This window comes from Haliotis asinina, chromosome 1 (genome assembly GCF_037392515.1).
Source record: "Haliotis asinina isolate JCU_RB_2024 chromosome 1, JCU_Hal_asi_v2, whole genome shotgun sequence".
In the NCBI taxonomy this organism is placed as follows: domain Eukaryota; kingdom Metazoa; phylum Mollusca; class Gastropoda; order Lepetellida; family Haliotidae; genus Haliotis; species Haliotis asinina.
This window is the reverse complement of record NC_090280.1, coordinates 32,891,378-32,909,934: the sequence shown is the minus strand read 5'-3', so window position 1 is coordinate 32,909,934 and position 18,557 is coordinate 32,891,378. Positions and strand designations below refer to the sequence as shown.

Genomic DNA, 18,557 nt, shown 5'->3' with positions numbered 1-18,557 from the left:
TTCTTTGACAATCTGATGAAATATCAATCATAAAAATACCAATATCACTAAATTATTTTTTCAGTGTATGTTCTCACATATCACCCTGACTTTTGCTTGCATCTTGAGTGAGTCAGCATGGCTTGATGCCTCTTTTAGCAACATTCCAACAACCATTTTATGAGCAAGGCCCTTTCTGTGGACAAGGGAGGATTGTCATCAAAGACGACAGCATTCTCTCAGCAGACCTACGTCTAAGATAGAGGAAACGAGTTGTTGTTTTTTTAATCCCGTACGCCAGACGTTACTTTCCGGTTTTCTGTTATCTAGCTGTACCTGTTACCCAGGAAACATGCCGAAGTATGTCAAACAGTTACGTAAAATTATATCTGGGGCCAAGGATGTCGGAAACGGATGCCAGAATGCCTTAGGTCTCGACGGACCATTTTTGTTCGGGTTTCACACTCCCTAAACACCGACCAGAGGAGAAAGAAGCAATGAGTGAACTGTGGAGTGAGTCTCTTTAGCTGATAACGACGGAGTGAAAGGGGCATCGTTTGATGGAGCAACGGGTTCATTAGACCATCTATTCTCAGGAGAGGAATTTTTCAGGTCTTGACTGGTCATGTGAAGGGATAATTCCAGTCAAGGATATTTCATCACTGTACTTCAGTCTAGTCAATCATGCTTTCCCCAACCCATTGGCGATGATGAGATTTTCAAAGAAAGGTTTGCTCGGATTCTGTGTTGTTTTTGTAAATCTTCAGACTGGATTAAAAATAAAGGTGGCTTACATAATGTCTTGATGAGCATAATCAGCTTGATGAAAGGGTACCCATGGGAACTCATTTACATGTCTATTTTCACATTTCATTTTTTCACCATTTGTTGTAAAATGGAATCTGAAATAAGTTTCAACATCAAACGAACGGTTCTTGACAATATTCTCTGTGTTATCTAGGCCCAACATGCATCAGTAACTGGAATGTTTTGAGTGACTCGAACTAGATCAAAACATTTTAAAGCTTAAATATCTCTATTTAGTACATGTATATACACTAGACGTATAATCAAATCTTTACCTTCTTGACCTTTGGGTGAGTGAATTTGGCTTCAGACTGCTTTTAGCAATATTCCAGAGATATCACGGCGGGGCACACCAGAAATTAGCTTCACACATTGTACCCATATGGAGAATCGAACCTGGGTATTCGGCGAGTGAACGAGTGAACGCTTTAACCATTAGGCTACCCCACCGCTCCTTTACCTAACTTAGAGATCCTTTATTATCGAGTATGATGTTAGGTCGTCATCAGTAACACTGAGTGAGTGAGTTTAGTTTTACACCGCACTCAGAAATAGTCCAGCTATATAGCGGCGGTCTATAAAGAGTCGAATATGAACCAGACAATCCAGCGATCAACATGTACATCGATGTACGCAACCGGGATACGACCAGATTAGCGAGCCTGACCACCCGCTTCCGTTACTCGCCTCGTCCAACAAACATGGGCTACTGAAAATCAATTCTACACCGTACCCTCACGGGTCACCTTTCTACAGAATTACACATTCCAAGTATCAGAAATGTAAATGATCGATTTCAATGTCTGAACGATTACAGAGTAGTTTGATCATTAAAAAGATATTTATAAACATAATCTTGTAGTCTCATCGCTATTGCAAACGTTCATACACGTCAGCTTTATTTTGATCAGTATTACCGATGTTTGTAAATATGATCTTTTAGTCTTAACGTTATTGTTTATGTTTCCAAGCATTCTTTTTCATCAATGTTCGAAAATACTTTCCTGATAATCAGTTTTGACATGTTTTGAAAACGGTATTTAATTCAGAGAATCTGTTTTTGGTAGTGTCTGTTATGTATCAGACAAACTACATGTTTCGTGGTGAGTGAGTGAGTGAGTGAGTGAGTGAGAGTGGTTTTATACCACCTTTAGCAATATTCCAGCACCATCACAAAGGGGGACACCAGAAATGGCTTAACGCATTGTGCCCATTTGGGGAATCGAATCCAGATTCTTCAGCATGATGAGTGAACGCTTTAACCAGAAGGCTACCTCCTATAAGGGACAGAGAATGACAGCCTAATGCTGTTGACAGTGTGAGTGTGATAGAGAGAGAGAGAAATGAGGCTGAAGACGATGAGTAGGTTGAGAATCAGTTGGTTGAGGGTCAGTAAGGGTGAGTCAATGGGGGTGAGAGTGGTGAGTCTAATAGGACAAACGTGGGTTGCTAAAGACCAATTCTAGTCCGGATCTTTACGAGTAAAGTAATACGTCCACTACATTACCTGACACAACCAATGAAGACTCTGCATTAGCATCTGAATAATGCATGGATTCTCCTGGAAGCCAGATGTTACGATTGAGTATTGTTTTACGTCACATTCAGCTATATTCAGCTATGGTGGAGGACACCAGAAACTGACTTCACATAACATACCTATTTTTGGTATGGACCTGGGGGGTTTATTTGGGACTTGCGAATGCCTCACCACCAGGCTTAATCACCGTCATTATGTCAATATACAAATACACATAGTCTTATTACGAAATCAACAAGCGATCGAGATATTTCATGCAGCGAGTAAGTGTCCCATAATTATTATACAGCTTCATAAAACACCATCTATAAAGCAGTTAAAAATACTCTCGCTACACATCCCCAAATACCATCACAAATACCATCACAAATACCACACAATCACAACATAACTGTTAAAGGAAAGCTGTCCAAAACGGTGAAAATGTAAACAAATGTAAATCTATCGAACAAGAATGTCTCGGTGTCTTTACATATTTTAATAAACATATATTTATGTTATTATTGAAAAATTAAGGACCCCATTATGCCCATAATCATTATCAAAAGCAATATGCCAAATAATGGGAGAATTAGGAGAAACTTTATGTTGGTTTTAAAAAACAGAAAACGGAAATGATTTTATATTTTTCAGATATATATATATATATTTATGATATACATGAGATTCATACCTTATATTTTCTCACACATATTTTTTATTCAAGACCACAATGGAATAACTTTGTAACATTGTTTAGCGACATGAAACTGTAAAACACGGTTAGAATTTAGGTATTTATCAGTATGCATTAAGATCTCACCTTACAACTGATCTTCAGTGTAAGAGCAAGAGGCGACTAACGGGATCGGTTGGCCAGGTTCACTGACTGAAATGACACACGTCATCGAATCCCAGTTGTGCAGATCGATGATCATTCTGTTGTTCACAGGGTTGTCTGAACCAGACCCGATACTCACTAACTGACGCCATATTCATGGAATATTGTTGAGTGTGGCGTAAAACTAAACTAACTCATTTATTAGTTTTTCAAAAAAAGAAGGTATCAACTTGCTGTCGTGACTGCTCACATCCTTAAAACATTTTTAAGGGCAGAATTTAAAGTTAGAAACAAATTATTCAACGATTGTTGTGCAATATTAAAACAGACAGAAGAACCATTTAATGTTTAGTGCAAGACATCAAAGTTCAAGGATATACATTTCGTGTTGCGCGTTAATAATTAATCAAAACGGATGATATTGTAAAAAAGAATGGCTTTGAGTTGGAGTAGGAGACACATCTTGGCGGTTCTGCGATCAACAGCAGGGAGTCTCCAATGTTCAAATTACCCGCAAGCGATCTTAAAACTATTTTCGTAAAAAATACAAAATCTTTTTTCATAACGTTGACGTCATGTCACCACTCACATCAGACGTCGTGCGACAATGAAATCCGTAACAAAATACCGTGGAATCAGGATAATTTTTGTGGGATCAGGATAATTTTGACGCTTTTCTTTCTTTTCGTTTTGATACTAAGCTTTAACCATATTAGGCTACGGTAGACTGTGTGGAAGGTTTACATTCAACATACTAAGCTTAATAAATAAATAAATAAATAAATAAATAAATAAATAAATAGAGTGAGTGAGTGAGTGAGTGAGTGAATGAATGAATGAATGAATCAGTCAGTCTTTCATTAACGTGGGTATTCCTTGCTTGACGATTGTGAGGCATCACGTGCACCATGGACGTGTATGTAGTTCTTGGCTCATAACATCAATCACTGGATTAAGACTGATTAATCTAACAATCTCATAAAAGAATAACGAGTATTGGAATTTGAAATTATTGTATTCAACAGGGTCAGGTGAGCAAAATATTTAACATTTCCAACACAATCATCAATTAGAAGATAAACATACTGTGTTGGAAAATCACACGTCTGTAACGAACTTATGATAGCCCTAATTTGATTTTCAACCGACCGTGTTATTAAGATTAAAACAAAATATACACTGTGTTGGAAAATCAGTTTTGTGTGTGTGTGTGTGTGTGTGTGTGTGTGTGAGAGAGAGAGAGAGAGAGAGAGAGAGAGAGAGAGAGAGAGAGTGTGTGTGTGTGTGTGTGTGCATAATGATTGTGCATACCTGTGAATCTCTTGAATTAACCAATCACAACCCTAGCTGTATTTAATGACGTCTTTGTAAAATTGCGTATATTTCTCAATAACAACTGCGACAGGTCTTTCTTCAGTTTGTTTATAACTATTCCAGCTATCTGACGACGTCCAGTTTGTAAACATTCCAGTGATTGATATCATGAGGAACGCTCGAATGATCCCGCCCAGTCAGGGAGTGATTAGTACAATATCAAACAAAGGCACCAAAGGAGCTTGACCACCCCATACAGTCAACGCGACGAAAGTAGGTTGCTGACATCTATTCTATTCAACAATCCTCACAAAATTTTCGTCTAGATATTCACACACTACGCCCCTCTGTGGAGAGCCTTTGTGAGACATCACAATAGTGTCATAAATAACTGTAGCTATTTCCTCGCCCAAACGCCCGGGTCAATGAGAGCCAACATTTGTGGATCCCAGACTTTGCAATTATTGGTATTATTGCAGAAAATAACAGTTACTTATTATCATCTGTCAATAAATACAACCGATATTTTGACAATATTTGCAGTTTTCAACATTAAACAGACACTGATGCTGTTTACGTCAAATTACGTTCATGTATCTATGTAACGCATATCGGCCTCTTAGATTTGAAATCTTTTAAAGTTCTTCAACGTCTTTGTCCTTTCAAAGAATATAATCTGATTCTGAAAGAAACACATTCCTAAACCAACACGCCTTTCAGATTAAATAGCCGTAACTCGTTAATCCAGCCGAGTGCATTTCTTCTCATTGCCCCAAGAAGCATTGAACACAGACCCACTGAAATGGACAAGGGGTCGTGGGAAGCGGCAACATTGTTGACATCGCTGTACGCATGCGCAGTGAGTCAAGGAATAGCAGATGACACTGGCTATGTAATGGCAGGTGGATATTAGCGCGGAGCAATGGAGCTTATTTTACTGTTTCTCACAAGCTTGGTTTTCACGCTAGGTAAGTCAGCGTTTGTGTGAGACGTTTAGCTTATGTATGAAATGTCACAATTTGAAAGCGTCATTTCAGAATCGAAAATCCAGTGCGAAGATCGCTCGGAACACATTCGATCTATTCTTTGAGCTTATGCCATTTGAGTGACAACTGATAACGAATGATATTCTGCTCTGCGTCTTCTACTGATGTTTGGCTACAGCCGCGTTTGACTACTGCTCTTAACCAGCATATCATTGTTTACTTACAAGTTGTGGTGTTAAGTCACTGTGTAGTAAGATAAAGTGTTTCTTGATTATTTGTCTTCATGAGACATAGGCTGATGTTGTTTAGGTTCTATGAATGTGGTAGCTTTCAGACTGATGAAATACATGAGAATTTAGGGTAAATGTGATTAGCAGGTTAATGGAAACTGGTGTTAAAAATCACTAAGATTTTGTAGTAATAAAATCATTATAAATATACATGTGTGCATGTGATGAATATCATTGCTGCATTAATTGTGTTAAAGTGCAGATCTTACAAAACAAACGATTATTGAAACATTTTCAGATACCTTTCTTTTGAAACTATATTACATACACGAATAAATGTTATATAAAATTTACAACAGATAAACCCTTGCTGAAAAAGAAAGCGTGCTATTTCCTTCATAACCAGCGATTGTTATTGTTCTAGACTGACCCCCTAATTGTCGGCGTCAGCAGTGTGGGACAGGTTTGTACCGCTGCAGAATTTCTGTACTTCTGTTGGACATGCTTTAGCAAGGCTTTTTATGTGGGAAGTACAAACCTCTTTGTTAAAAGTTGTAAAATGTCAAGTCTTCAAACACCCTTTGTTTGTCAAGGAACTCTAATTTGATTCTATCAGCCGTAACTGCCTAATCATAAAGACAATATCTTAGTTTTATATGAGGCAATAATATACAATACCGGTACATGTTGCCTTTTAGCCAACGTTGGCATTTGGAACAAAGCAATAGCTGTATAACGATCGTTGGATATGGTAATAGCGTTATAAAATGGTAACGAGCTTAAATGGTGATTTGCAAATCAGTGTGAAATTACCAAATTTTCTTGTGTGTATGGCATACTTCTTTGTGTGAAATTATAGAAAAAATAACTGGCAATCACAACATGTTACAAGTGCCTAGGTCTGAAACCTGTTCATTAATTTTCTCATTTATTCTTTTTGTAAGTGCCATTTTGTTCTTTCCACAAACAGTGGAATATTTCTGTAGGATGTAAAACGTTGTCACACTGTGTCGTGTATTGTCCTGATGGATTATTAACGAGAAACCAGGTACCATATTGCAGGAATCATTGCCAGTGTTTTACCTTGCCACTGAAAACTTTGCAGCCATAAAGCGAACACCCACATTGGTTTCCCTTTGTGTCAGTCATGGTACAGATCACACTGTCTGTCAAAATCAATAATTTAATAACACAATACTCTCAGCATATTAAAATTTCAACTGGACATATCCTTGTTCAATAAAATATGACTGATATATATACTAGTCTAATGGCAATCACCAATAAAACGTTCCCTTTAATCTGCGCTGTTCTGCAGCAAGAGCCTCCTAATGACACCCAGGTTCTAGTGCTGAGACGGGTCAAATTTTGTACACGGGTACCCCACCCACTATCACCCAACCCCACCCCACACTACATACTCTACCTGGATACCTGTTACATTAATAATTGACATCAAATTTTCAATGTATTCTTCATCTCGGAGGCTAAAATTTCTTTAGCATGTATTATATTCAAAAGAAGTGACTGTAAATTATGACTAAATCTTCTAAGACAAGAAAGAATAACATATTTCATTGTTTAATCGATTAGCCACATGATCAATAGTCCAAGTTTTGAAACAAATACCCTCGTCCATATCCTTGCCCTACATCCTGGGTATCCGTGTTACATGTCCCAGCCATGCCAGGCTCAAAAGGCTGAAGCAACTACTGCCTGAAAACTTAACCCAAAACATGCTAAATGGTACTGGAATATGTCCATAGTACAGTGGAAGTAATGCCTCTTCCCAAATGACCAAGATCATTTGATTTCTCTGACCAGCATTCCAGATCAGTTGAACTGAACTTCTCTGGCATAATGCTGTTGTCCCTTAATCGGTAACTGTTCGACATGGTGGGAGATACCACAGACAGCATTCTCGCTAACATTTTAATACCCCGATTTACATTGTGTACATCCAGTATTCACACTATCTTTAAGGAGTTCTGTTTCAGTTTTTAATCATAATTTTATTTTAGAACCTGACTTCCATTACATTCTCAATGCTGTTCAAAACCTTACATCCTTAACTTTGTTCAGGCATTTTGTATATTTTTGTATTTTGACAAATTATGTTACATATTCATATAAGAAAAAGCCAAAGTTTCCAAATAGGAATATATGTTATCAGGCCATGTTATCTCATCTTATCATATCTGTCCTCTAAGATTTGTTCATTTTATTGTCCATAGTTTAAAGTGAAATCTTTGAGTATTGATATGGGGTTCAGATGTGGAATCATTAACCTCTAACCTCTAACATCAGACATCTCACTTTTGCCAGCCATACAATACCTTGACAGTTGTGTTCTGCGTTGATGATATTTATTTTATAGAAATCCTCCATCTGCTGATATAAGAGCCATTTCAAAACTATTAAAAAGATAAATAATTCAAGCCAAATTTCTTTTGGTCATTGAATTCTCAGTACTGCTGATGTTATTAATTATAACACATGTTCTTGTAACGTCCTTAAGTCAGCGCTATTGTAGTTCTGGAAGACAGCGTTGCTGTTTCTGTTGAGTTCCAAAATTGGAATGCATGTGTGATTAGGACAGGCCATGCAGATAATGACCCCTGGCCATCTGTTTCTGCTCATTATCAATGTGATCAAGTCACTTGGAACATTTCCTTAATTAATTTCATTTCATCTTGTTGAGCACATTTACCTGCATCTACAGCTCAATGATTCATCGTTAAAAGTTCACAGTGCTTTCAGCGGAATTTAATATATAAACATCAAATGCTGACCTCCTCTTTTATACATTGAGTTAGAAAGTAATGTCGCATCACCATTGTTTCAATCACATAACAACAATTTATATCTAACAGCAATAGCAATCATCTGCAAGTAAAATATACTACTTACCATACCATTAGTTATAAAAAAATGTTTATTTCTTTATTCCAAAGTGTGTGAACGTTATTTTTCGTAGCAATAGTTCAGCTTTACCAGTCTATGAACCATGTTTGGGTTCTTGTTTTTGTCATGAAGCTTAAACCAGTTACTGAAATCACAATGCAGTGTAACACTGCAAACCTTGTCATGTGAAATCTGAATCTTCAGCAATTGTCTACACATGCTTAGAGGCCAACATCTGGCCTAAGAGTCTGCATATTCATACTGAGAACAGCATAGGTGGATCTAAAGGGGGATTTTAGGGATGCGCATCCCCAATTTGCCCTGAAAGTTTATTAAATGAACATTGAAAACAGGTGATAATGAAGTGTGCACTTCAAACCTGCATCCCTTTCTGAACAGGACCAGTAAGGTTTTGGTGTTCGGTTTTACCATATTGACAATTACACTTAAAATAATTAAAATTCCTGCTACTTTGAAAAGATATAGCTTTAACAAAATCCTAATTTTGAGAAAAAAACGTGTTTCCTTTTTCCAGTTTGCCTTAAGAGATACTGATTCCTTCGAACCCTAGACAAAGCCAAAGCTATACCAATGATAGAATACTGTTTTAAATTCCTGCTTCTTTGAAAAAATAATAACTGTAAAAAACCCTAATGTTGAGAAAATTGAGTTTTCTTTACTTTGCCTGCAAAGGGTAGTGGTTATTTGGAATGCCAGACAGATCGGAAAGAGTAGCAACGATGCGAGACTCGCGCAAATCGTCATGAGCAAGGAAGACTTCCTGATTCAATTAAGTTCCTCATCCAACATGACCTTGGATATAGGAGTTAATTTCCTTCCCATGTTCCAGCAGAAAGTATAACCTATTATTGGTTTCATCATTTATTCAGATATATACAGTTTCAGGGCTGCAGATAGTAGCATGTATTGATGAGCTTGTTTTGTTATTGATGAGCGTGGGTTTGTGGTAGGTGTGTTTAGGAAGCATTACAGCTGTAGCTAATATACTCTGAGACAAATGTGAATGCTTAACAACTATATGGTACCAAACACAATGTCTATATAGGAATTACATGTCATGTAGTTGCTTGAATTGAAACATATAGTTATATTTTTTGTTAAGCAAAACACAGCAACACATTGTGAACAGTGCCGCTTTTAGCCTACAAAAGTGTCATGAGGAGCCTATCTCAATATGACGTAAGTTATGCTACGGCATGGCTTGGCTATATTCCATTTTGCGTGTCTGACTTAGATGAACAACAAGCTCCTTCTGAGTAAGAACACTCCATATTCGTAAATATTACATTCTGGAGACCGTGAATAATGAATTGAATTCACGTAGGGATATGGTTCAATTCTCCAAACACATGATTGAATCATGGACTAGTAATCAATATATTCAGTCCCTTGGGTCTCGTCTTTTGTCTTGTGCTCCATGCTGGTGTGTCAGACTGAGGACCGGAAGGGTGGTGGTTTAATTCCAGCTCATGCTTTGAGACGTTAAAAGATGGTACATGTACTTTATACTGTGCCTGATATTTGGCATTAAGGATGAAAACAAAGACTTTTACCTTGAAATCTGATTGTGCAAAAGTGAAATATATGGTACTGCCATTTTTCTGTTCAAATAAATAACTTTTTATCATGAATATTTTTGTTTTCGATTATCTTATATATTTTACTTTTAATGTATATTTGAAAAATGCCAAGTATCAACATGTTTAAAATTTGAATTTCAATAAATATTTACTCTTGGTAACATGTCAGTCAAGAATATACTTTCAATGCAATCACTGATTCTTTTAGTTTTACCCTGTGAAACATGACCATGTATACATTTCGTAATTTTTGTCAATGTTTTGAACTAGGATATCTGATAGCAGTTTGCCCGTTTGCTTTGTACCATTTCAAAGTTTCATGTTCAGATATTCATGAACTATCACCAGAAAATAAATCATTTTGCAAGACTTTTGTTTAATTTCCATTTTTATAGGTTTCAGATAAAACAGCTATAGCTGGAAATGATTCTGTAACACCAAAATTAAAATATGTAGATATCAAACTGAATATTCTAGGTTTAATAAGAAAGCTTGTTGTAAGGAGAATATTACAGAAGCCAGAGCTGGTTTGAATTTAGATGTGATCTATCACTGTGAATTATTCTCACCAAAGTATCATCAATCACAATATTGAATAAAAATATAGTGCAGGTTGAATCATTATTGTGGAGCCTTTTTGTTTGGAATAGATTCTTTCAAACTTGGGGCTGAATTCATTGCTCTTGTTTTTACATATTGACGATTTACAGCATTGTTACCATAGTAACTGAACTTGTCATTCAGTTAGCCAAATAACATTCATAGTGATTGAGTTGTTATCATTTCCGTAATCATAGTGATCTGGATTTCACATTAAACCAATGTATTTTGGCTGGGTATCACAGGACAATTCATCTTATTTTCTTTGAATAATGGAACGTTTTAAAACTATTCATTGTCTTCTACGAGAAGTTTGTATGGACAGAGGAAAACTTGGACCCTATCCACAAAGCCTTCATAGCATTTTGTCATTTGTAAGTCTGTGGTGTAGTAGAGGATTACGATAGGTTGTAATGATGCAAACACTTAGTGGATTGGGATGCTTAATGCCACTTCCAACATCTTATGTGCGTACACTAGTGAAAGAGTTTCCAAATTTTGATGGCCAGTTGGACTGGCTATTGCCCACAACATAATTCACTAGTTCGAAATTTGAATGTTGTCACAGGTTTCATCATTGAGCTGCTCATATGATGAACATTTTTCATGCCATATTCTTTCATATTTAAAAGTGTGTTATGACATAACAAATCAGAGTGAGTGACACATTGACAAAATAACCCATGAAAGTTCACATGCCAGTCAGGCTAGTGATATTGTGGAAATTTACTGGACTGACTGTATTTTTATTAGCCACAGGCTAGCTGTACTATGTCTATTTCACACACTGCATACTCAGTTTTGGCTAGTGGACATGCATGAAAGCTTTCATGACATCTCACTTCATGCTAAACATCAGACCATTTTCCTGGTTCCAAAATCAGTTAGTGTTAGTGAAAACAAAGTACATTCATCTCCTTATTGTGTATATGTTACTTACAACTGAAGTATTTTTTTCAAGTTAGTCTGTGTGACTAGCGCACAGGGAACTAGTATCTGACCCCTATTGTTGCTGAACAATTCATAACATGTCAGTGAATTGTCAGATAGTCCTAAGGGGAATGTCATCCATACTGAGTTGATTTGAAATGAATGCTTCAGCCAGACTAGACTTAGCCAATGCCTGTCTCAGTGCCATTAATTATTTACTGATAAATAGATGATATTTATCTTTACTTGTCTGTGTGCTCAGCCTCAAACTCTTTTGAGCAAGCTTAAATTTACAGGTGACCTGTTTCTTTATTGTAAACAGAATGCGTTGTACGTTTATCACCCAACCGGATTATACTGGTCTAATAACCAAACTGTCTGACTAATAATTGTTATTATCATTACCATGAAAAGTGAGCTCCTATACCATATACAGACACAAATGTTTGCTCTTTCTAGTCAAATAACCAAACCGACAAAATATTTATTATCGTTGGCATGACTAAATAATTTTTTTGTTTTTATTATATGCAGTATTTAACAAGCCAGTATCCTTGTTTTACCCTAATCCTACCATGATTGTTTTCCTGAAAATTACAGTTTTGTTAAAACAGACTGACAGAAAAAGTATTTCCTCAAGAAACTGCTGAATATGATATTGTTTTCTTTTCACATCACAATTTAATCAGTGTATGCATGAAAAATCCAAGTATTTATTACACATTTCTTTGTTCAGGTAGTCTGAAGCTATTACTCAATGCTTTAGTTTCAGGATGATTGCTGTTCTTTGTGAAGAATGTAAAATAACTGTTCTCTCTTAATGCATGTTTCAGTTGTAGATTGAATTTTACAGACTGCCAACATCATGGATGGAGTATTGCTTGGTGTGGCATAAAACTTGAGTTATCTTTGTCAGTGTCACTCACTCACTCACTCATTTTTCTAACTGACTAACTGACTGACTAACTAAACCATTTTTTGAAAATCTTATGAGATTTTTATTTTTTTTATACTGCTATGTAACATTTTAAAATCAATAACTCAAACATTGATAAGGTTTATAGAGTACCTTTGTCATTTTGTGTCTTAGTTCATCAAAATTGAGTGTCACAAGACCAAATTGAGTGAGTTTAGATTTATGCCGCTCTCAGTAACATTCCAGCAATATGTCGACAGTCTGTAAATAATGGAGTCTGGACCAGACAGTCCACTGACCAACAGCATAAACATCGATCCGTGCAACTGTGAACCGATGACATGTGTCAACTAAGTTGCTTCTAACGACTAGCATGGGTTACTGAAGGCCAATATTCTAACCAAGTCCTTCACAGGTTACAAGACAAAATTTCATTGAATGAGCGTGTCACAGTATCAGCAACAGTTTGATTCCACTATGTCTCTCATAAAACCTAAATTCCTTAAACTATGTTAAATTGTTTAAATTGTCAATTTGTTCTGTTGTATGTATTAAAAGTAATGTGCTTAGAATAGGACCTTTCTGCCCACAAAGAACACCAAAATCGGGAATGTGTGGAGTTTTGTAGGAGTAGTTTGTGCATTGACTAATTTTCATATCTATGAGATTTGGAATACCAAATCTATGAAACTGCATTTTTGCACCATTAGCACCCTCCGTAATATAAGAAAATATATTTATTACTAAGTGTTTTTATTATTATCGATAACTGATAAAATATAACCTGTCATGAAAGAATCGTGAGACTTGAGTCACGGTAGGGACAGGGAGTATCAGTGAAACGTTTGTGCTAAAGACTGCATGAACTTGTCCAGACGAGGACTGCAATGAATAAGGTATAAGATGTGAAGTGAATATGATACATCACGAATGTAGAGTAATGAATATGAATATTTGGTAACCAATATAGTATCAAGACTGCAGTTCATGTATTCGTAATATCCAGTGAGGCAGTAATTGATGTTATTATTCCATTTGTTTTGTCCATATTGATGATGTTAATTTACGGCAACCTTGACCAGTGGCCGGTGTATAACTACTGACTAGTTAAGTACTGTTATGTCAGAGAGTTCACTGCTATGATGCCTTGCTGGCGTTTTGTCATTATATTATATCTAGGGAGGTGGGGTAGCCTTGTAGTTAAAATGTTCGCTCGTCACGCCGTAGACCCAGGTTCGATTCCCATACATGGGTACAATGTGTTAACCAGCTGTCTAGTGTCTTCCTCTGTGATATTGCTGGGATATTGCTAGAGGCTGTAACAGCACTTGTCCAGACTGAGACCACTGTCCAGAGAGGTGCCCTTTTCACTGTACCACAGACGCAGTTGAAATAGTACTCACTCATTCACTCAAAACAGAATATACCCCCCTACTGACTGAGAGTGGAATTTGCTCTCGCTAACTCACTCACTCACTCACTCACTTTAATAATCCTTCTACTTGTTGCTTTAGTGTAGTTCTCTGAAATATTCCTGCTCAGGGCCAGACAAACCACTGATTGATCCTATTCTAATCCTCAGACCAGATCTTACATCCCTCCCTCTGTCACTATATCTGGGTGCATGGCTAAAGCCCAGATGACGGTTGAATGCACTCATGCTCGGCGGTTGTCAGTCACATCAATATTGATGTAGGTTTGATTGTCTGAGAACGATGACTAAGAGGGCTGGGTTGCGCTAAGTCATCAATAGTTCTCCGCAATTCAGAGGGAAATTCTGTATTGATCAGAGACCAGCTCTCATGTGCCATTTGAACATGCTCTGTGACCAGATGCTCTGTGAAAACGACATCATATTTTATGGATTATTATTGGTGCAGTCTGATGAATGGATTATCTAATACCATTGTTATCTGTCATGAAATCAGATACCGTAATTTGCAGGTATTGTGCAGAACAGCTGTACCGTATGAATGACACAAAGTATCCATGGAAACTAACTCAAGAAGTATTATTTTGGCTGGTTTAAAACAGCTAGTCAATAATTGATGTATTGAATGTATCAAGTTTGGTTTTGATGAGGTTTGATTGTGATTTGCCAAGGAGTTTGAGGAAGATAGAGAGTAAAAATGAATTCATTTTTGCATATTTATGATCCAAGGACAGTCACAATGTATAGTGTTGCTTTTATCTCTGAACCTTTGAAGATCCATGTTAGAATTAGTCTTTAGTAAGCCATTCTTGCTACAAGAGGCCACCAATGTGATTGAATGGTAAGGCTTGCAGACATGGTCGGCATATGTCATTTGTGTCCCAGTCAGAAGAGGTGACTAAAAGGATCGGGTGGTCAGGCTTGCAGACATGGTCGACATATGTCATTTGTGTCCCAGTCAGAAGAGGTGACTAAAAGGATCGGGTGGTCAGGCTTGCAGACATGGTCGACATATGTCATTTGTGTCCCAGTCAGAAGAGGTGACTAAAAGGATCGGGTGGTCAGGCTTGCAGACATGGTCGACATATGTCATTTGTGTCCCAGTCAGAAGAGGTGACTAAAAGGATCGGGTGGTCAGGCTTGCTGACTTATATGACACATATGAGTCTATCCAAATTGTGTACTGTATAATATCATAGATAAACTGATCTCATAGATAAGCTGAACCCCATAGGTTGTAGTTTAAAATCAGTATAAAAATGGTATGTTTCATACAAAAGCTGACCCCCTGTGATATGTGACTCAATTATGTACAGACCACCGTCATATAGCTGGCCTATTGGTTGAGGGCAATGAACAAACAAAAGTTTAATTCTTTGAGAGAAGTGACATCCATATTTTCATGTGTCTTGTCCTTATTATTTTAAATAAAACAGCTGTATAGTTTGAGAGGCACTACATGTCTGCAGTAAGTTTTGATGTATTTCCCCCATTTCAAAGCAAGCCTTCATTGAACACATGCCACAGGAACTGACATGGCAGCAAGTCATTACTGAAGTATGCAAGTTATAAAAATGGTCTTTTCTCTCTCTGATCTTATCTTTGTAGTCTTTTTTCTTAATGTTATTCACAATTTTATTCAGTGTTGTGGAGATTATTTTGGCAAAGTGCATGTGAACTGATGATAGATCACAGCAGCCCTGATTAGAATTGAACAACTGGCAGGATTGATGCATTGGAACACACATTATTTGTCAAGGAATGGTACATGTATCAAACATATCACATTCTGGTTCAAGTTTGATTTTAACATATTAAAAACTACTTTTCTGCAAACAGCATTAAATTTTTCTCATGGTTATTTCACATAAACAAAGAAAAAGAATGTATGATGATAAAAAAATTAAAGTGTTTATATCTAATGTATGATGATAAAAAAATGAAAGTGTTTATATCTAATGTATGATGATAAAAAAATGAAAGTGTTTATATCTAATGTATGATGATAAAAAAATGAAAGTTTATATCTTATGTATGATGATAAAAAAATGAAAGTGTTTATATCTAATGTATGATGATAGAAAAATTAAAGTGTTTATATCTAATGTATGATGATAAAAAATGAAAGTTTATATCTAATGTATGATGATAAAAAATGAAAGTTTATATCTAATGTATGATGATAAAAAATGAAAGTTTATATCTAATGTATGATGATAAAAAATGAAAGTTTATATCTAATGTATGATGATAAAAAAATTAAAGTGTTTATATCTAATGTATGATGATAAAAAAATGAAAGTGTTTATATCTAATGTATGATGATAAAAAAATGAAAGTTTATATCTAATGTATGATGATAAAAAAATGAAAGTTTATATCTAATGTATGATGATAAAAAATGAAAGTTTATATCTTATGTATGATGATAAAAAAATGAAAGTGTTTATATCTAATGTATGATGATAGAAAAATTAAAGTGTTTATATCTAATGTATGATGATAAAAAATGAAAGTTTATATCTAATGTATGATGATAAAAAATGAAAGTTTATATCTAATGTATGATGATAAAAAAATTAAAGTGTTTATATCTGATGTATGATGATAAAAAAATTAAAGTGTTTATATCTAATGTATGATGATAAAAAAATGAAAGTGTTTATATCTAATGTATGATGATAAAAAAATGAAAGTTTATATCTAATGTATGATGATAAAAAAATGAAAGTTTATATCTAATGTATGATGATAAAAAATGAAAGTTTATATCTTATGTATGATGATAAAAAAATGAAAGTGTTTATATCTAATGTATGATGATAGAAAAATTAAAGTGTTTATATCTAATGTATGATGATAAAAAATGAAAGTTTATATCTAATGTATGATGATAAAAAATGAAAGTTTATATCTAATGTATGATGATAAAAAAATTAAAGTGTTTATATCTGATGTATGATGATAAAAAAATGAATGTGTTTATATCTAGTATTGCTGATGCAGCGCAAAGCTAAACTCAGTCAATCAATCAATCAATCAATTAATCAATAAATCAATCAATCAGTATACTTGTCTTACAAAAGAAAGTTTCAGCTCATATACTAATGAAAGAAGAAAAGTATAGTGAACATGCTGTGGTTAGTTATCAACAGAAAAACTTTCACAAAGCGATCTTAGCACTTATGAATTTTAATCCACAATATGCTTGGTAACTTTGTATTAAAATAACTTGCTTCAGTGATGACTTTGATGACTTTTATAAGAAATGAATTGATGACCACCTGACTTTTGAAAAGTTTCAACTTTTGCAGATTTCTGTAAAATAAAATCAAAATTCAATCCCTGGTTAGTATACGTTCTTGCAACCTGTTCAGTGCTAGCAGAATTCCTGGAAACTCAAGACAGCAGAAATGGGCTTCACACATATATTGAATCAAATGTTGGTCTTAGGTGTGTCAAGTGAACGCTTTAACCACTAGGCTAACCCACTGCCCCAGAAAGTTAACAGTCACATAACGATCTCATCATGCTTGCCTTGTAAATTATGTTGTCCCTCACCGCAACACAGAGCAGGTAACTGTATTCAGCTGCATTTGTACAGACGTAAGTCCTGATTCTTGTTAGCACGATATCTCATGAACTATTGTACCCAGTATCTTCAAATTTGGTGACAGCCTACATTGTGGAATTCTGGAAACACCAGTTGGTTTTGGTGGCCTTGACCTTATTTTCAAGGTCACCATGACACTTTGGACACTTTTGAGATTCTTGTTACCATGATATCTCATGTACTATAGTACCCAACATCTTCAAAATTTGTGACAGCCTACATTGGCATATTGCGCAGACACCAGTCAGTATTGGTGACCTTGGCCATATTTTTAAGATCAATGTTATCAATATTTCATTGCTCTTTAGCAGTAGGGGACATTGCCATATTTATGGCAAACACTTGTTTTGTTTATTTTTAGCACACACTACTCAGTATTCCAGCAATAAAACGTGAATCTGAAAATAATCCAGTCTGGACCAGACAATCCAGTGACTGACATCATGAGCATTCATCTATGTACTTTGGATAAGAAAACATCCATCATACAGATCAATGAACTTGATCATTAGTTGTCCATTATAGCAACCATTGGTTGTTCAAGACTGGCAGTAACACGGACCTTCATGTCTCGTCTGTCAACTATCCCAATTACACTCCGTAACTGACTGCTCAACTTAACTTAACTTAATCTGACCTCTTCATTGAACATGGGACCAAATGCTTGGCTAAGTTAATTTCCTTGGTATTCCATTTCTTTGGATCAATATTCTTGATAATCATGTAACAAAAAAGTCATTCTCGCCCTCAGTGTTGATTCCCTAAACAAGGCTTGCTAAATGCATTGATTGCATTTTTAACACTAACTAAAATATAAAAAGTACATTTTCAATCATTTGCATTTTTTTCTGTATCTCTAGGATTTTTAAAAAACCCATCGTAATT

The 18,557-nt window shown here is 35.7% G+C and overlaps 1 protein-coding gene across 2 annotated transcripts in view; it reads left to right on the top strand.

Annotated features, from left to right (window-relative positions):
* The first annotated feature begins 5,316 nt into the window (after window positions 1-5,316).
* Window positions 5,317-18,557, top strand: part of LOC137290446 (fibroblast growth factor receptor 1-like) — an 80,100-nt gene continuing 66,859 nt past the window's right edge. For both annotated transcript variants that reach the window (XM_067821394.1, XM_067821386.1), the window contains exon 1: window positions 5,317-5,428. In XM_067821394.1, the coding sequence (XP_067677495.1) occupies window positions 5,383-5,428 (46 nt within the window). In that variant the 5' untranslated portion in view covers window positions 5,317-5,382. The remainder of the gene's footprint in view (window positions 5,429-18,557) is intronic.